Source organism: Stegostoma tigrinum, chromosome 6 (genome assembly GCF_030684315.1).
Source record: "Stegostoma tigrinum isolate sSteTig4 chromosome 6, sSteTig4.hap1, whole genome shotgun sequence".
Taxonomy (NCBI): domain Eukaryota; kingdom Metazoa; phylum Chordata; class Chondrichthyes; order Orectolobiformes; family Stegostomatidae; genus Stegostoma; species Stegostoma tigrinum.
In genome coordinates this window covers 29,883,404-29,903,847 of record NC_081359.1, presented here as the reverse complement: position 1 = coordinate 29,903,847, position 20,444 = coordinate 29,883,404, and the positions used below count along the sequence as shown (strand labels likewise).

At 38.0% G+C, this 20,444-nt stretch overlaps 1 protein-coding gene across 8 annotated transcripts in view; it reads left to right on the top strand.

Annotated features, from left to right (window-relative positions):
• Positions 1–20,444, top strand: part of rbm26 (RNA binding motif protein 26) — an 89,633-nt gene that overhangs the window by 16,950 nt on the left and 52,239 nt on the right. For 6 of the 8 annotated variants that reach the window (XM_048532699.2, XM_059646512.1, XM_059646511.1 and 3 more), the window contains exons 5-12: positions 2,725–2,915; positions 5,568–5,825; positions 6,253–6,492; positions 8,760–8,903; positions 10,868–11,008; positions 14,468–14,606; positions 16,850–17,009; positions 19,870–20,034. In XM_048532699.2, the coding sequence (XP_048388656.1) occupies positions 2,725–2,915; positions 5,568–5,825; positions 6,253–6,492; positions 8,760–8,903; positions 10,868–11,008; positions 14,468–14,606; positions 16,850–17,009; positions 19,870–20,034 (1,438 nt within the window). The remainder of the gene's footprint in view (positions 1–2,724; positions 2,916–5,567; positions 5,826–6,252; positions 6,493–8,759; positions 8,904–10,867; positions 11,009–14,467; positions 14,607–16,849; positions 17,010–19,869; positions 20,035–20,444) is intronic. The other 2 variants (XM_059646513.1, XM_059646514.1) reach the window with 2 other exon arrangements.

The following is a 20,444-nucleotide window of genomic DNA, read 5'->3' as shown; positions in this document are numbered from 1 at the left end:
GGAAAGCAGGGGTAGGGGAATTGGTCTGGGTTGGATGGTCTTCGGAGGGGCAGTGTGGACTTGTTGGGCCGAATGGTCTGTTTCCACACTGTAGGGAATCTGTGAAATAGGAGCAGGAGTAGGCTGTGCAGTCCTTGGATTCCACTTTGCCTTTCAGGACTACTACATTCTGACTTACGACACCCCATGTTCCTGCAGTACCCCTATGTACTTTGATGTTTTTAATATGTAGAAATGTGCCAGTCTCTTTGTAGTCAACAGCTGAGTCTCAACAGCCCTCTGAATTATAAAATCATAGAATCTGTACTGTGTGGAAAGAGGCTGTATTGCACATTGAGTTTTCATCCCATGAAGACCCAGCTCCCCAACCTATCCCTGTAATACTGCATTTACCATGGCCAAATCACCTAATTTGCATGCCTTTGAACCAAAGGCGGAAACTGGAGCGTCCAGCAGAAACTCATGCAGACCTGGGAGAATGTGCAAACTCCACACAGGCAGTCAACAGTCTGGAATCAAACCTGGGTCCTTGCTGTTGAGGCAGCTATGCTAACGGATTTCCAAGGATTCACCAACCTCTGAAGATATTTCTTCTTTCTGCTAAATGGCCTGCACTTTTTCCTGAGACTCTAGCCCTGTTCGAGACAATCCCTTGGGGAGACATTCTTCCTGTAGTTAACTTGTTGATCGCTGTAAGCATTTTATTTGTTTGCCTGAGATCACCTCTCGTCCAGTCTGTTTAATCTTTCCTCATAAGACAACCTCAATTTTGTGGAAGAGTTCATTGAAAGTTTATTGCAATCCTCATTGTAAGCATGTTTTCCTAGAAATGGAGATCTGAACTGTGCAGAGTACCCCAGGTGTGATCCACTTTGACTCTGTGTAATTGCTCTAAGATCTCTTTACTTCTTTACTCATGTTCTGTTATCATTGCTTTCTGTGCTCGCAGTGATTTAAACAAGGGCATCCAAGCCCCTCTGAAGTTTAACACGTCTTAGTCTCTTCACATTTATGAAACACTTCATAATTCTGTTTTTCCAAGCAAACAGACAAAAACACATGTCTCGCTATTTTCCATTTGCCAACTTCTTGTCCACTCACGAAGCCTCACCGAATTCCCTTGAAGAGTCATTGCAGCTACCCCTCCACTCTTTTTCTACCTAGCTTTTTGCATTCTGCAGACTTGGAACTATAACATTCCACATAGTACATGTAAGTGGATCTTCATTTTATTTATCTCTCCTTATTTCAAACTGAGCGAATATTTGCTACCGTTTGATTTACAGGTCCCATTCTACTGTATTTTTGAAAGTACATGAACTGGTCCTCATCAATCTCTGCAGTTACTTTGTTCTACACGCTGAGGTGATCATCGTGTCTAGAAGATTGATATACTAATTCTCATTGCTTTTTTGTTTGGAGCTTTTTTAAAAAGAAGGAACTTAATTGATACCCTGCAGTTAATTGCCTCCTAATTCTCATTACTTCTGAGATGTTTATAGTATTTTTGTCTGTAAAGATACAGCGAAGTATTTTTTCACTTTCTCTACCATTTCCTTATTCCCCAAAATGAATTCTCCTATGCTCACAATGTACCCAGTTTTGGTTTTTGCCAATTATTTTTGTTTTTATGTTTGTGTGGAAGTCATACTTGATTAACCACAAGTATGATAATAACCCTTTGTTCAAAGGATAACTTGTTCCTTTGTGTGTACCCAACACCCATGTATGCCTTTTCCGAGCTATGTGCTTACAGTGGCAGGGACTTTGGAAAGGTTGGGGCTGAGTTCATTTTCTAATATTTGAAATTGAGGGCAGTGTTATTTTTTACTTGTTAATTTATCAATCTGTTTTCTTCACCGTCTTCTGTAATGTACTGATTTGTAGTTATGATTTCATTGGTCCCAATTGTGTTGCAAACTCCTTGTTTCCAGACAGGATGTCTATACAAATGGTTTCTTTTTACACAAATTAAATGCTTCAAATCATATGAAGCTTTTAAAATATCTGGGGCTACTCTTTGGCTATAAAAAAGGCTCTTGCTCAAGCCCAGGAATACAAACAGAAAATATTGGAAATACACAACACTGTGTCTCAACTACAGAGGAGTGTACGTCTTGCTATTGTTAATGTATAAATAGAAGTGTCAAACTTTACCTCAGCCGAAAATCCAAGACTGATGGCATCCATGGTATTATCTGAAGAAGTGAATCCTAAGCTGGGACACGAATCCCTGTCTTATTCTCCCAACGTTATTCCCTTTATCTCATCCATCCCTCCAAAAGCCAAATTACGTTTAGTCCAGTAATAATGTGGCTGTTGCTACCTTGGCTGAACTTGGAGGCATTTTGCTGCCTGTGAGTCAGCACACATGACACATTTACCTTAGAACTGAATTAGTGAATCTGAGGGAAAATTAATATGTTACCATTCTGTCAAATCTTGGATGCTAAAAAATCTGGGATGACAAACAGTGAGAATACTTTGTTTTACTGATTAGGTGTGTCATATAATAAATGAACCTTGAAATAGCCTATCAGAGTGTCGTTCTGAAACCTGCATGGAGTTTCTATTCAGCAAGAAGAATGTTAGTCTAGCTGGATTAGGAAAGTGCATAATCGGCTAGATTCGAATAGTTGCCGAATGAGCGCATAGCTTTTAGTTGAGGCCAGGGGAGCAGTCAGATTATTATTCAGTAATGTTACAGTTTCTGTTAACTTTTAGAAACCGCGATGACAGAAAAAACGATCGTTCTCGTAAAAGGGAGTACGACCGATATCCATCAAGGAGAGATTCATACAGGGACAGATACAACAGAAGAAGAGGAAGAAGCCGAAGCTACAGTAGAAGTCGGAGTCGCAGTTGGAGTAAGGAAAGAAACAGGGACAGGAGCAGAAGCAGGAGTAGAAGCAGAGGTAGTTTTCTTCAGATGTAAATAAGTCTTGAGCTTTGTATTTAAAAATGACCCTGGGTCAGTATTTTCTGCTAACTTGTGGCCCTGAATGATATGATATATGATTAAGTCTGTGAACACTTAAAGGAATACTGTAGGGTAGTCCTTGGCTTTTGAGTATTCAATTGAAATGAAAACTGAATCTTATTGGACTTGGTTTATTGAGTAAGCATACCGTGCTTTTAATTGGATGAGTATATTCTCTTTGGTTACACATGGTTTCTTTTTAAAGAAAGTGAGCATCCTCAATGGCCTTTTCATAATGAGTTTGAGCAGTAAGTAGTTGTTTTCCATGTAAATGTATACAAAACATTTGCTTTTATTGAAACCTGCCCATAATTTCTAGCGATCTTATTGTGAAATTATTTGCTTTCTCAGCTTGAAACTTTTATTCAATAGCTTGGCAGCATTGTGCATTTGTAGAAGGGCAGAATGTAAGTTTGTTCTTTATAACCCCTGATACAGTGTAATCCAGGTCAGTTGATGAGATGCTTATAGTGTAGAAGAATAAGCAAGCTCGTTTTCAGCGAGGTGACTGCAGGCAGGTATTGATGATAACCCAACATGTTGAGGATCTTCATTTTAGACCTCTATAATGTGTTATTAATTTTATTTAAAAATTCAAATTCATTTAATTACTTGCTGTGGCAAGGCCTAAAATTTTTAACTTAAAAATATTGTACAAAAGACTATGTGGTTTTCAAAATCATTATCACTTCTTCATGATATTTTGATAAATGGTGCAAAATTACGTCACAAGCTGCAGAAATATTTTAAAGTGACTGTGTGTCTTTTTCTCAATGTAAATATGCTTTTAGTGCAGGAGGGACCTGCGGTGCAACATAAACTTGCACTTGTTCAAAAACCTGTTGCGAATAACCAAACTTAAATCAAATTCAAATCACACTTGTGTTCCCTGACCTCCACTGGCCTCAGTTTTCCAGGTTTCACCCTTCTATTCCAATCCCTCCATTACCTTACCCTTTGTCATTCCTAATTTTCTTCAGCCCAGCAATCCTCCAAGGTCTCTGCAATTCACTAATTCTAGTGTACCCTACATTGTTACTGCTGCATCATTGGTGACTGTGCCTTTCAGCTGCCTTGGTCTTAAATTCTTCTATTTCCTCCCTAAAACTCTTTAAAGCAAGCATCTTGCCCAAGCATTTAGTCATGTGTTATTAAGGTTTGTTGTCAATTCTCCCTTGAAATATCTTGCAAACTTTTTTCTTCTATGTTGACCATGCAGTTTTAAATGCAACAGGTCTTAGCATTCTGTGTTATGAACATGGTGTAGATTTGCTGATGTCCCACTGATTGCAGTCATATTACGTGCGTAAAATTACAGCTGGTGCATTTCTTACTAACTTAACACATGCTCTTCTGCTATCAAAATTATTTTGTACAAAAATTGAAAATTAGTTCAATGAAAAAGATGGACTTCTGAGTTCACTAGTTGAAACATGAACTATACTTTTCCATTGTGATACTTATTTGAGGTGAGTGCTTGATGTGGCGTAAATCTTAAGATGAAAGGGATGTCGTTTCAAGTAGATTCAAAGAATGATGGAGCTCAGGTGGAGACCATTTAGTCATTATACTCCTGTTGATTGTCTAAAAGATCTGTTCAGAGTCTTAACTGAACAATTAAAAAGAGATGCATGATAAAGCAGTGATGATACATTTAACAGCTGAGAGAAACAAATTTTGAGAATTGACTTCGGTGAATTTGAAGGCTAAAGAAGCCGGTTAAAAAAAATTGTTTGTCATTGGCAACAGTATTCAGCCGATGTTAGATGCAAAAATTTCTCAGTTCACATTTTATCTTGCTTTTTGTTCTCTACTTTCGTTCATCAGCCCGCGTTATTTTGGCTGACTGGCATTCAGTAGTTAATGTTCAGCAATTAGTTCCATAGGTGGATTGCTGAAAAGAGAGGCATATTACTGAAGCCTTGCATCTTACACCCATCAGAACAAATGCAGGAATGCCAGTTGCAAATGATAACAATTTATGCCAGAGGAAAAAGGGTTCCAATTGGTTGGCAAGTGAGCTCCATTCACTCGTTGGGATCCAATCTCTACGAAAAGACATATGTTGAAGCCTTGCACGCTTTATGAATGACCAGGAAGTGTCAAGAGTGTATATTTCATACATGTTCTCCATGGCAACAACCTAACGACCAGAGTTAACTTGCCGATCAACTCCTTTTGTTTTGTGATCGTTTAAAATTTGATATTGCTGCATTTGTTCTGTTCAGTGCAAGATGAAGAGCTTTGGCAAAATGTCTTTTTCAAATGATATTCAAATTCCTGCTGCCAAGTGACTTGGTACAACCAACTTTGTTCATTTTAGAACATATTTATTATTGTGTAATGAGATTAGTGTTTTTGGTGCAAATGGCACTTCCGGAAAGTTCATTAAAACTGTCAACTTAATGAAAAATGCTCGCTGTTGTTTATACTGTTGCATAGTTTAATTTTTGATAAATACAAGTGCAACAATATTTTTAAATTAAAATCTCAAATATAGACATTTCTGTTACTTTGGTTTGTAGTGTTTTGTAAAAATTAATGTTCTAACTCCTTCACAATAATATTGATTCCTTTGTTCTTTCAGAGCGGGATTCAGGGAAGTCCAAGTATGACCTTGACAGGACAGAATCGTCAGAAAGTGGCTACACTCCCAATACTGTGGCAAACTTAACATCTGGCCATTATCCTGTTCCCACTCTGAGTAGTGCAATCACAGTCATCGCACCAGCTCACCATGGCAACACAACTACAGAGAGTTGGTCAGAGTACCATGAGGACCAGATTGATCATAGTTCATATGGAAGGGGGCCACTTCCAAAGAAGCGGTGTCGAGACTACGATGGTAATGCAGAATTGTTGCAGTGTTAAAAAGATTGTCACCCCACTTAAATGCCAAATTTAAATGCTGTAACAATGCTGCTAACTCAATTTGACGTCCTGAGATTAAAACAAGAATAAGTTTGTGGAGGAAATGTGAACTAAAGCAGTGTGGAAATACGGTATATGCTAGTTAATGGCATTATTCAGTGAAATGCTGCACTTGACAGCCATCAATTCATTCCCCCCATTTTGTTGTGGTTGCTTAACAAGAATGGCTGGATAAAGGAAATGTTTCACTCACAACAGTGGGGAGCGCACGTGGTGGTGGTGTCCCATTAAAAGGCTGTTACTGTATTGTATTGTTGAATATGTATTCCAGATTGGCGCAAAAATTTGATTTGATATGTTGATTCTATTTGCTTTATGCCACCTTACTTTGTGTGTTTCAGAAAAGGGCTTCTGTATGAGAGGTGACATGTGTCCGTTTGACCACGGAAGTGATCCAGTAGTGGTAGAAGATGTGAATCTTCCAGGCATGCTGCCTTTCCCCTCACAGTCTTCAGTAGTTGAGGGACCAAATCCTGCCCCCCTGCCTCCTCCACCACCCATTCTGGCTCCTCCACCTGTTAATCTCAGGCCTCCAGTCCCTCCACCTGGACCATTACCACCCACTCTGCCTCCTGTTGCAGGTAAAGTATGAGCTTTCCATTCATGCTTGAGTTTCGAAAAATGTTAAAATAAGTACAGAACTCTTATTCACCATATATTGTGGGTATTAAGCTCTTGTCCAACATGTATTAGAGATGAAACAAAAATGGAAGTTGCTGGAATAGCTTGGCAGGTCTAGTAGCATCTGTGAACAGAAATCAGAGTTAACGTTTCTGGCCTGGTAACCCTTCCTGAGAACTGACGGGAGCTAGGAAAATGTCTGTTATTTGCAGAAGATGGGGATGGGGGTGGGGAGGGGGGGGGGGGGGGGGAATGCAGTGGAGGTCTGGAATAAATGATAGGTGGGCATAGAGCTCAAAAGAAAGAGAAGAACATTTGGACAGAGAAAGGAGTGGATAATGATCTGACTAGGAAGGTGAACAGCTGTAAATGGAGACTGTTGGTGGCTGATGTAAGTAGTGTGTAATGGCAGGCTGTGATAACAAGGCCTGTGTGTGTGGTTGGGGACAAGGACCTGGGAGAGTTCAGGCCCCAAAATTATTGAACTTGGTATTGAGTCTGGAGGGCTGCGGATCCCCATGTGAAAAATGAAATACGTTCTCATTTTGTTTCTGATATACAACATCCACAATTCTTTCGGCTTTTATTTATGTTTTAGAGATGTTGTCTGCAAGAACAATTGTACTGGCATATTTCAGTGTGCTCCCACCTTGTTAAAATTATTGCATGTACTTTAGAAGGTTACACTTCCGCAATTTTTGAACTAGTTCCTTTCTAAATTCGAAGTTGTGTCTTTATCCTAATTGTGCTGAGTTGCTTGCAGATATTTTAAACTATGACATTAGAATTTCTTCTGATGGACAGTAATTAGGTTGGCTGATCTCTGCTGACATAGTTGCATTAAAATCAACCTCAGAATCCTTGACGGTAGGAGCAGAAAAACAAATTGACAGTTCAGGCTCATTTGCTAACTGTATGCATAAATGGCAGTTGAGACAAGATCAGACACAATTTTAAAGCACTTTTCACTTTATTAACCCATTGACTATTTTGTCAAGGCTTCCACACACGAATGGCCACTTGGACATAGTAGATGGAGGTGACAAAAGCCTTCAGCAGCATTATTCTTTAAAAGAGCTGATACGTTTTGGCTGTGGAGTGAGATTGTTTTACAGACAGAATACAAAAGAGTTGAATTCTTTCACAATTTGCAATGTCAGTGCAATTGATAAGACTAAGATTGTTGTCTAGTAGAGAAAGCAGGTGCGCATCCCACTCAAATCATAGCCCTTTCATGTCTTTAAGAAAAGTAACCCTCAGTTGTCTCCATGCTACTGAAGGCATGGCTAGGTTCACCATAAATGCATCACTCCTTTGGATGACCTGTGACTTCAATTTTTTTTTCCTCTTTCAAAAAAGGACCCACATTGGCCAAGATGTATTTTTAATTTGGTCTCGAAGATACTGAATTTCAACCAGAATCTGTTGTGTAAAATGTGCTATCTATATAACTGCTTAACAGAAATATTGCTGCTTCAGTATTTCAGCCTTGACTCAGTGGTATCACGCTAGTGGCTGAGTTTTAATTTCGTGAGTTCAAGTCCCACTCCTGAACAAGTGCATTATCTTAAGTAAAACACAATGAGGGAATGCTAGCCTGTTGGTGCCCCTATGCTTCAAGTGAAAGGTTAATCTCAAGCTCTTTTTCTGCCTGCCTAAGTGCGGGTAAAAGATTTGTGTGTTTTTCTGCTATCAAGTGGTTATCAATTACTTTTCAATAGCAGATGGAATTTGAATTCAATAAGTATCTGGAATTAAGAATCTAATGATGACTGTGAATTCAGTGTCCATTGTCAGGAAAAACCCATCCGGTTCACTAATGTCCTTTAGGGAAGGAAATGGCCATCCTTACCTGGCCTGGCCTGGCCTATATGTGACTCTAGACCCACGCAACGTGGTTGACTCTGAACTGCTCTCTGGGTAATTAGGGATGGGTAATAAATGCTGCCTGGCCAGTAACACCCTCATCCCATCAATGAATAAAGGTATGAAATTTGGTTGCTCTGTTTGCCTTCAACAATGATCACATCACTGGTTATGTAGTGCTAGAGGAACAATGCGAGCCTGTAAGGGTGCTATATAAATAACAGGTTTGCTTTTTTCCTTTGAAACTTGATGGGAATTAGGTTTGATCTCAGTGTTTTGTTGCAGTATTTTGTTTCTAAAAACTGCTGGTTTGCAGACTTGAAGAAGACTTGGCATTTTAAATTTGTCATTTTGCTTTTAGTAGGTCCCCCACCACCTTTACCACCACTTCAACCTCCTGGATTGGATGCACCCCCAAGCTCAATTACTAGCTCAGTGCCTCCTGTTGTCACATCTGTAATTCATCACCAGCCTCCTGCACCACAGCCTCCTCCATATACAGCAGGTAGAATAATTATCTGTCAAAGACTTTTTTTTAAGGCCAATGTTAATAAGACATTCTGTTTATTTGTTTTATATTTCAAATGATGCATTTGAGGTTGTTGACCTGAATTAAGGTTTGAGGAAGCTTGTTTCAACTGTCATTGAGACCAGGGGAATGTTTTATGATGTAATGTATAAACATGGACTAAAGAAGTAAGAAATTCCTTAATGTTCCAGTCATGAAGATAGCCAAAGGGATGGAAATCTGAACATAGGAGAGCTGAATCTGTACCTGTTGGAGGTTTGCCCAGTGATCAGAACTGGACCTTAGAGAATGCACCAGAAATTTGTGGTCAGAGATATGACAGCATATACATTTGTAGTGGGTCATGTGCAGTAATAGCTGTGAGTAGAATGTGGAATTCTTATCACTCCAGATAGAAAGGTAATCAAACTCAGGAGAATGAGATCAATGTTTGTTACCATCCATATCCAGTATATGATATGTAGAAAAGGGTATGGTTGAATATACTTGGTAAATTGATCACTCCTTTGGCATAGGATACAATATTTATTGACTCTTTGCAAGATACAAGATAATTAAAGAGGTATTATTACAGTTAGACTTTTATTGGAATTCATTCTGCAAGCTTGAACATTTTGCTTCTTGTTAAACTGATCACTGTTATAAAAGTGACCACAGCCTGCCAGGTGACTTGTCTATTTTCTTGTATTTGGGAATTTGGAGTATCTCAATGCTGTCATGATGGCTAGGGTATTAATATTTTGTGATGTTTATTTGAATTGATCTGTGCTATGCATAGATATCATGGTTAAAACTTTAGTCGATTGCATGGTGAGTGTAAGCTTGGATTTTCAAGACATATAAGAGTTGAAATAAGAGATAACTGAGGGAGGCCAGTAATGCTTGAATTTTGTAACATAAGATTCTGAGAGCACAATTAAATTGTTTAATGCCAAAAGTTAGAAAGGAAGAATAATTTGAATATTTAAGTTTGCAAGTATTCAGCATATCATTGCATGCAATTTGACTTGGTGGGAGGGTGGGAGGTGCTGTTCCAAAAAATATGCTGACTGTTGATTTATTGTAAACTTTAATTGGTACTTTGTGCCGAAAAGCAATGGCAAATGCTCTCCCTGCCCACAGATTGCCAAAAGACTGTGACTGTTGCTTATCATCTTTAGCTGTACCAGTGGAAGAATTTTTATTTTTCTCTCCTAAAAATATACTTTTTAACAAAAACTTGAACCCCAACTCTAAATTATCTTCATATTTTACACCTATCTTATTACAGTGTGTACTCATTACACAAACATACGCATGCATACTCTGTTAATGCCAAGGATTTGTTTTGTGTCATCACGAGGTTAGAAGAAAATAGTCATTCATCTGAATCTCATTCAGATTTATGCTGATGGAGAGACCTACACCTAATTTAAATTTGGGTCTTCCCCGAAGATGTGCCTATTCATTGACCAGTATCAGCTAACAAGAATCAGGAGAATTTATAAGTGAAATTAGTGTTATGTCTGAAGTGTTCTTGCTGATTGTAACAGATTACCTTTCCCTTCCAAGCATCCCATTCTAGTTTTCCCTGTTTTTGTAACTTCTGAACTTTATTTCACCAGAGCTGTCTTTTCTAATGTATCCTTTCCAGACTCTGTTTCTGTATATTCAGTCCTCGGCGTTTGTGGCAGCAATTTACTTGCCCCAGCCCAACTCTGTGGAACTTTTCCCTGTTCACTTACAATTCCTTACCACTTGTGCAGATGTACTTTTTAATTACCTCTCCTAACGTAAGCACACCTCAGTATCCATTTCTTGCCTTACTTTATACCCCCCCATCTTCGTAATGACTTGGCGTGTTCCTTAAATTAAACATGTTACATAATTGCGGGTTTGGTTACAACTGAATATCTCTACAGAGTAATGAGGCTTGGACACTTGTTTGTTTTTGACTGTAGAAACCTATGAAACTGATGGATATAATCCTGAAGCACCAAGTATAACCAGTACTTCAAGACCTGTTTACAGACACAGGGTACACAGCCAAAGACCTAATTTAATTGGACTTACATCTGGAGATATGGATCTGCCACCACGAGGTACTGTAGGAATTAGATCTAAAAATCTGCTCTCCTTAGGCAGAATCATAAAAATCATATACCCTACAATACTGGTACTTGAGTTCTTGTAATGTAATGCATTTTAGTTGTTTGTGCTTGAGAGTAGTGACAACCTGCCTGTGTGACTTCACGTACTACCTTTGTTGCCCAAGGTTCTATTGTGTGGTTTTATCAACATCAAATCACACTTTGTTGTCTTACCTCTATTTCTTTAGTAACTGCTCCTCATGTACCTTGTCTTGTTCCATGCAGTAGCTTGACTCTTAACTCAAGTTATTGCTCTATCCTAAATACCCTTACCCCGAGGCTGAGTTTCTCACTGTATTAGCCTCCCTCCTCTCTGCTTTCTTGTCTCATTCTCTACATAAAACAAATCATTTTCTTTTGTGATGGCAGCCATCACATCAGTGTGCTAACTGAAGTTTCCTTCTCTTTCGTCTTCCCTTCATTTCTCTCTCCACGTGGAACGCTGACTCTCACACCACTCATCATTACCATCTTTTTGGCTCCTAGTCCTTGTCTTCCCTACTATCTCTCATCACTTGTGTTTGTTTGAGAGCAGCTTGTTTAGTCCCACTGCCACTTCATCATACCCACAGACAAATGTCATCTTCAGCTAATTTCTTTTCCAAGTCACAATTGAATTTGCTCAACTCTGCTTGATGTGGTCCCATTCTAACTGCTAGTTGAGTAAAGATTTTCCCTGGATTATCTCTGCTGCTTTTGTTGTTCACTTCAAATAGATGTCCTCTGATGTTAACTCTTCTACTAATTGGAACAGTTATTCTATTTACTGTACCTAGATCCCTCATGATTTAGAACGTATTGACAAGTCTTCTCAAGCTCCTTTTTTTCCGAAGAGGGTGCTGACCCAGCTTTCACAATTTATCTTCAGAATTGAAATCTCTCACCTCTGAGACATTGTCTGAAATCCTTTCCTCCTTTTATCCAATTCTTGCACAACTTTCCTGCAGCATTGTGTTCAGAATTTATTCAATACTCTGTTTGAGGGCAAACCGATGGTGTCGTTGAGGTTCACTGTAAGTTGCTTGCTTTTGTACTCAATGCCATGAAGACTCTCTGTTTAGCAACCTCTACGTCATATCCCCTTCCACTTTCCCAAGTGCGCTAACCATGAGCATCCTTCTTAGCTGTCTCCTAAATGCCATCTGAGCTGAGCTTGTCCATGAGACCCACTTCTGTCTGCATGACTCCTTTCCCACTAAACTGATTAATTGTAAAAGTTTCTCACATTGATCTTAAAATACCTTTTGTGCCCTCTGTCCTTGCAAACTACCTCCCCGTTTCTGCCTTGCACTTCCTTTAAGTTATTGCCTCATCGTCCAACAGAATGAGACTTCGTTGGGACTCTGCATACATTAAATGACTTGCAGTTTAAATATATTTGGCCAAGGTTTTTTTTCCCTGCACTGTCTGGAGACAAATGTTTACCCTTGGTCCCTTTCCTATTTCTCAATGATCCGCTGTTTCTTAAGGACTTATAACCTCAATTTTCATTTTTTTATGTGCATGTTGGTAACCTGCAGCTGTAAATCTCCATCAGCTCTGGCTGCTCCAGTGTTGACGTGTTTTTATCCTATTTGCCCAGCTTAGTGGTGTGTAATAAGCAGCATTTGCCTTTGTTCCTTTACCTAATTTAGTACAATCACTGGTCAAAGCTCGACCCTAATAATGGCATCCTCGTTGATGGCTTGTTGAGCTTTGTACTGCATATCCTTCCAATTATTAGGTAGATTATTTTAGGACAGATGGTCTCCAATTTACAAATGCCTGAGCTGTGAATGCTCATTCTTATGAACAAGATCGATACATGCTGTATTATTATTCATTTTAAAGACCCAACATGTGAATGTTTCTTTACATATACAAATAGCCATTTTATATTTACAGTTTTCTCTTTCAAATCAATTTGTGATCCTATTCGAGTGAATCTGTTCGCAACCTCGGGACTAACTTAACATCCTTAACATCCACCTGTTTTCTAATGTGTGGCAAATTCTTCTTGCCATATTATGATACCAGCTGGTGGTACTAATTGACCCTTCTAATTCCAGGATGAAAAGCGACTTGATAGATCATATGCTTTTTTTAATTAAAGTTGTGGCTTCTTACAAGGCTAGAGATTTCCTTTAACAACAGGAGTTTAGTGTACAAAAAAAACAGATCCAACAATCTAAATATAGTGAATAGTTAGCAATCAAAAGTTGCATGCAATCAAAGTTCAACCTGTTTCCTCACACTTACACAGGCATAATTCCAGAGAAGTTACACACCAGTCTCAACTTTTCTTAATGTATTACTTAACTGATTGTTGACGTTTTCTTGCCTTGGATTGTGGAGACAATTCAGTAATTTCTTTCTAAGTGAGCCGGCATAAACTTTTCCACATGTAAGAGTTTGATCTTTGTCAGTTCTAAGAATTGTAAATTTCTAACCAAACTTGCTGGTTTGGAAGTTTTACAAACTAAACCCTTTTGCTGCGATAACTCAGGTCCCCTAAACAGCCGAAAGAAGTACTCTTTGAAGAGAAACTAAATTTAGGTCTGCACTCCACTCTGCTTTCTGAATTGAATTAAAACTAAAGACAATCCTCGATTCTTCTGAGTTGAAAAAATAACGGCCTTGCATCTCTTATCCTACCTCTTTAAACCCAGAATTATGAACATATTTCCATGTACACCACAGGGATCTGTAGTTATCTGTTTTCTGAAATGCTGGATATACTCATTAGTATGTGAATGCTGGAATATTCGACCTTTTTTTTTAAAGAAAATGCTACAAAGAAGCAAATAGCACTCATCTGCCTCTGTTTTGAAATTTACATTCCAAAAATGGTATTTATACATAAATGATGTACCTTTCATCACACTCATCACTTTATACTTGTGAACATAAATTGGCTCATGCTTCCCCCGAACCACCTTTTAAGACTTTTTTTGCATTCAGACCTATCATGTTTTGTTTCCTCCCCATCTTGGTAAGTTCCACTAGCTTGGTAGCTCTCGTGTGTACTCTGTATCAGTCCTATTCAAGCCAGTTCAGTTTTCTCAGTTCTGCCTTTACCCCACCATTTCTGGCCATGGCCTCAGCTTTGGAATTTTATTTCTAAACTTCTCCATTCTACTATCTCCTTTTCTTCCTTTAAGTTGCTTAATACAACCTACTCTCCTGATCCTCCTTCAGCTTTCCTTCAGTTCAATATCTCTTTGTATCTGAGTACACTCTTTGAAGTGCTTTGAGTTTTTTTGTGTATTTAAAGATGACATAAACACAAGTTACCATCTTTAATGACCACCTCCCATGCATCTGAAACCTTTCTATATCTAAATCATGAAAAAGACTTGGTGGCATATTGCATAAGTTTTCAATGAATTATGTTCTGGTCTTGAAACTTTCTTCTATCTGTTCACATTCTAGCTGTAAATATTACTGTGAAAACCGAAAAACCTATTAGCAACAACAACAACATGAGAATAGTGGTGGATTCTGAGTCCAGGAAACGTACAATTGGGGCTTCTGCTGAAGGAGTGCCTGCAAAGAGGTCCTGGTTTGACAAGTAAACTTTGGTTTTCAGTTTTTTTTCTTGCATTTTGTTACCCCCTTAGTAGTTTTCTTGGTATTGCAAAATGCACTTTGTAAACTTCCTGTCACTGATCTTTTCAATAAGTTGGGGTAACAGTGTAAAATTTCCTTAAGGTTTATCTGGTGAAATAAGTGGTTGTGCATTAAGAGTTTGACACTCTCTGGCATATCCATTTTATTTTGTATAATAAATTTTTTTGAGCCTCACTTTTTTCTTAGTTATTATCTTTAACTACTGAGAACAGTTCCACATTTTTAGGTGCAACATTTTTTTAAAAGAAGGTGTAGAAGCCATTAACCTGTTCATAAATTTCAATTGTTTGACATAGTTTATTGCTAACTCTAATGTTTTGTTTTTTGAATAAACTTGGCCTCACTATATTTTTCCATTAAATACTTTATTTCAAACTTGTGACTGAACTTTGAATTTTCTTTTTTTAAAAATGAAAATATGTCACCTTTTCCTGATGGTCGAACCATTTCATGCAACTGCTGAGCCACTCTGATGAATTAGTTGGTCTAATTCAATTACATTATACGCTGATATTTGTGCTATAGTTCTATAAGTATCCTGACACGTGGTGGGGGAGTATCTGCCAAAGTGATAGATATTGCCCACTGAACAATCCCTCTTGGAAATGAACAAATGGGGATTGAGCTCCATAGCTTGTTTTCAAAATCTAAAAGCAGTAACCTGAAGTAAGTAGAGAATTTGCAGGCTAAAGTAAAACAAGAATGTTCTTTCCTTTGTTTCCACCATTTTTAAAAATATTGTTGAAAGAGTAATTTGCCTTATATGGAATGAAAATATGTGAAAGGGAATATGTGAAATACAGTGAACTTGCGGCTCTAGATTCCGTAAGGCAGCAAAAGTCTTAAATATAGTCAGTAGTACACAGTACATTCTGTAATGCTCTGGGATAGAACATTCCAACGATTCATGACCCTTTTGAGCAAAAGGGTCATGTTCTGTCATATTGTCAGTAAAGTGTTGAGACATGGAGGTAAATTAAGTTGGGTAATTGTTACCCACAGATGTTAGAATCTTCCTGACTGCAGAAGAACAGGGATTATGAGAGCATGGTGTGTTCGGTTTTAAGATTCTGCCAGTATCTGTTTGGAACTTTGTGCAATTAGTCTTCATTTCTCCACCATGTTGACTTCATTTTTAGACTGACAAGAGATCTCAGGATCATAAATGCTGAATGTACCAATGTGTTATTTGTGTTAATTATTTATTTAGGAGCGTTTCAGTAATATTGTCTTAATGTGGGGTGGCATGGTGGCTCAGTGATTAGCACTGCTGCCTCACAGCGCCAGGGACCCAGGTTTGATTCCAACCTCGGGCAACTGTCTGTGTGAAGTTTACATATTCTCTGCATGTCTACGTGGGTTTCCTCTGGGTGTTCCAGTTTCCTCCTACATACTGAATGTGCAAGTTAGGTGGATTGGCCATGCTAAATTGCCCGTCGTGTTCAGGGATGTGTAGATTAGGTGGGTTATAAGGGGATGGGTCTGGGTGAGATGCTGTGAGGCTCGGTGTGGACTTGTTGGGCCAAAAGGCCTGTTTCCACACTGTAGGGATTCTATGACGTATAACTTGCAATCACTCATTTATCATCAAGTTAATATGCCTTGTTTCAAACAATGTGGCCCTTAGAAACACAGGACCTGTGAATTTACATTGGGATAGTAATTGTCTCAAACCATTTGTGATGGAATATTGTGGTTAGTTTTGTTTCTTTGTTTCCATTACTCTGCAATCTTGTGATGTGATTCTTGCTTTCGAAATATTCATGACAATCTGTGAAGCGCATCTACATGTTAGAATTTTCAATCCATTTTGAGCCAAGACTAGTTCTCAAGTTGAATGCTTTATTGAAGTGGATTCCTCAGTGTATGTTAACAATGGAATTCATTTCTTGGAGCAATTTTTCAAAATTGATTGTTTAAAATTTAAATCAGGCCACTGCTGCTATGTAAAATGAATGCTGCACAAATTCTACTGTTTTGGCAAATCAGTTTTGAAATGGTAGTTCTGGTAACTCACTACTTTAAATAGTTTAGGAGATTCAAGCAAGCAGAATACCTAATTGCCAAAGACATTTGAGCCTTAGGAAATATTAACACAGATCTTGATTGGGTCAAAATGTGCATTTTGCTGTTAATTTTTAATAGCGATTTAGGTTAACATAATCTGTCTGTCTGTATCAACAGGTCAAATTTCAACAAGGCCAACAACCAAGGATTTCAAAAGAAACCACAATACGGGGTTGAAAACACCAAGCTTGAACTTCGGAGGGTTCCACAGGAGTTAAATAACATCAGCAAACTTAATGAGCACTTCAGCAAATTTGGAACAATTGTAAATCTGCAGGTGAGAATGCAAAAAAGGTCTAAAGGGCTTCACGACCCAGTCTCGTTCTGTTTTCTCCTTGTCTCTGTAATCTTTGTATCATAGTCTTACAACCTTCTTAGAATCAGGAATTCTAAATCCAGTGAATCATCAGTTGCTGATCTGCTTGGATTTCCTAACTCATCAAGTTCCTGCAGTGAACTTTGAGACCTTATTTACCTGTATTGGTTATTAATTTTCTCAGGGTTTGACTAAGTGCTTGAAATGATGCCAGCTTTAGGAAGTCATTCTGTGTTTTGCGCCTGTAGATGGTGCTATGAGCATATTTATTATATGGCAACTGTGCTTGTGTTCAATTGAGTAATGCCTCGCATCATGAGACCAATTCCAAATTGAGCATTTAATCCTTGTGTATCTCTTTCTTGATATAATTGTACTTGCAATTGCTGCTGCCTTTGAATCTGAAAATCTGAACTTATCGATGAGAGACATTGGTAACCACACTTGAAATATTAACCATAACCTTTTTCCATTTTCTCTAACCAATTTTTAAACTTGGTTTGGCAATCTGTCCCACATTTCTAAATCCATTATGTTTTCCTGTAGCAATCGGTCATTGTATTTTGTCAGGAGACATCCCTGAAATCTGTTTACAATATATCCACTGCAATTTTCCATCATTCCTCAAAGAAACCTGCAATTTATTGTAACACCGTTGCCAATTCTGAGATAAACGCTGGCTATATATTTTCTTCTTGTTTCCACATGTAGTAATTTTGTGTTCAAGATCCTTAAATTCTTCCCTGCCATAAACAAGTAAGATAATTTGGCAGAAGTCACATGGATTAGCTCTATTTGTAAAAGGAAGTAGTACATTAATTCTGTTAATTTAGTTGGAGTCACCTTGCTGCTGGCCAAGAATTGCACAACACTATTGAAGAGTGATTGTATCCTAGTTTATGAAAAAAAAGTTAACTGAGATTTTTTGGAAGTATTGTTGATTTAATGCTTTTTGGTATCAGTTCCTAATTTATTTTATGAATTGAGTGTTAAGTGATTTTGAACCATGTGACTTAAATGTATTTTGCATCGAGCAAGTCAAATGGGTTTGTATAATGAAGGTGTTTGAGACCATTTTGAAATAGGAATCCAAAGACCTAGCATGGCATTTCAAGTTTTATGAGTATAATGTCTTGGTATAGCTATTCGTTTACTTTTTGCCCATTTAGAATGAAGTTGGACTTTTTTTATTCACGCTTGATTTATTATGATAAAGTTAGCTATTTTAAAAAAGCTGTCTGTCACAAAATAAGTTTCAAAAACATCTTTATTGCTAACAATGGCTGCATGCTGCTTATTGCAGCAAATTACACCGACCAGAATGCAGACACTCGTGTTTTCTGGCATCATTGAAGTAAAAGCAGCCCGAAAGATGATTATTCAAAGTGGAAAATAGTCTATTTGGGTTGTCAGATTGTGGTTTTGTTTGCATGGTTATTTTAATTCCATGTCTCAGAATACACGAAGACCCTTGAAGTTACTTTATGGTAAATGTGTTTTTTCCCTTTCTTAAATGTAGAAAACGAGGTGTGTTTGTTAAAGCTGTTTGTCATTAGAAAGCATCTTACACTGCCGTATTTCTCATTGACAGAACTCCTGTTGGTTAAGAATATAATATGGTGCATCATTATATACACGGAAGTAACTTTTGAAGTTGCTTCTTTGTTCTCAAAATGAAGTTAATTCAAAATAAGTTGTTTAGACCAAAACGGAGGCTGAATGGAAAAACTAGGCAATTTTTGAACAATCTTTTAAAGCAGTCCAAAGTATTATGCATAGTACTTCTCACATATGTAACATTTGTGCATGCATGTGTGTGTTAAATGAACTGTTTAGCTGAATGAGTAGTTTAACGCCAGCAGATGCCTCTGTAACATTGTACTGTCCTTGCCGCTAAAAACATTCTCCACCATGTGGCAACTTAAAACATAGCATGCAGTATTCAATGTGGTTATGGATTGTTCTTGTTAGCTAATGAGAGCTTAATATGTTTGAGGTTCATTTATTTGCTACCTCAATCATGAAAAATGATTTTTTTTGTTAAACTGGTGAAAACCATTTACTGAAGTGACAGAAGGAGGAACATCACAACAACCATTTCAACAGGAGTTCAGCACTTGTCTTTAGAGTCATTTTAGTGATAGTGAGCTTTGTGTCCAGGTTACGACAGTTAGAACAGTGCAATTTTATATCCAGCTTAAAAAGAGACCATTTGCACTATTACACCACACAAAATAATGAAGATTGTTGACTTGTAGGAATATTATAGTAGAATCTCATAAACATCAATAAGATGAATTACCAGTCAATCAGATGTTGGTGGCTTTGTTTGTAAGACAGTTAGCCAAGACTGTGAGTGACCAACCTCCCGGCGCCCTGTGACCTTCAATATACCTGTTTGAATTAGCAAAGATGGCTGTGGCTTATAATTTCAGTTCCATTTTGCAAGCCTTCCAACATTTTATTTTGTTACCCTCCAATCTCTTTTGGCCTCAGTTTAAAGTTGGAAGGCATTGCAGTATGGGCTGTCCATGCCTACTAATTGATGCATGATTTTGTCACAATGTAAACAGGAGCGGTGGAAAAGGACAAGGGATTTGTCCATTAAGAGGGCAGCTTCCACATCTAGTGTTGTAACCAGAAAAGGGAAAGAAATCACTGTTGACAGATGCACCCTAGGTAGTCAAGTTACGTACTTGAGTGTTGAGATTATGCAAGGTTCTGCTGATTTAGAATGCTGGAAAAACTGACTTCTGATTGCTGTAAGTGTGATTTGTAAGGAAGCAAATTAATTTTAAATATATTGATTGATTTTGTTAAGGTTGCTTATCAAGGTGATCTAGAGGGTGCCCTTATTCAGTTTGCTGTTCATGAAGAAGCAAAGAGGGCAATCTCAAGTACAGAAGCAGTTCTTAATAATCGATTCATCAAAGTATACTGGCATCGAGAATGCAATTCTCAGCAAAAGACGGCTGCAAATCCAAAGGTACAAATAATGTCTTTCTCCTATTTAATTTAGTTGTCGCAAGCAAAGCAAAACAGTTTTTAAGATTTAATATGAGAATATTAATGATAATCTAATTTCAGACTTGAATTTTTTTCAATATGTCCAGTTACTCACTTCCGGTACAACCCTATACACGGTTCTGACCTGCCTCATTGGTTTTCATGGTAAACATTTGACCTAAAATAAGAGACACTCTTATACTGTTATTTATTTAAGAGTTGTGACAGCCTTCCATCTTGCATATTGATGGTCTGTGCTTTGGTCTTCAAACCTTCGTTGAACATCAGGATCCCAACTCTGGTATGGCAGCCTCTCCCAAACTGGCTGGAAATGAAGGCCCTTGCTGAGGAAGTGTGCACTTGGTCAACCAGCCAACTTTTCTGAATCTC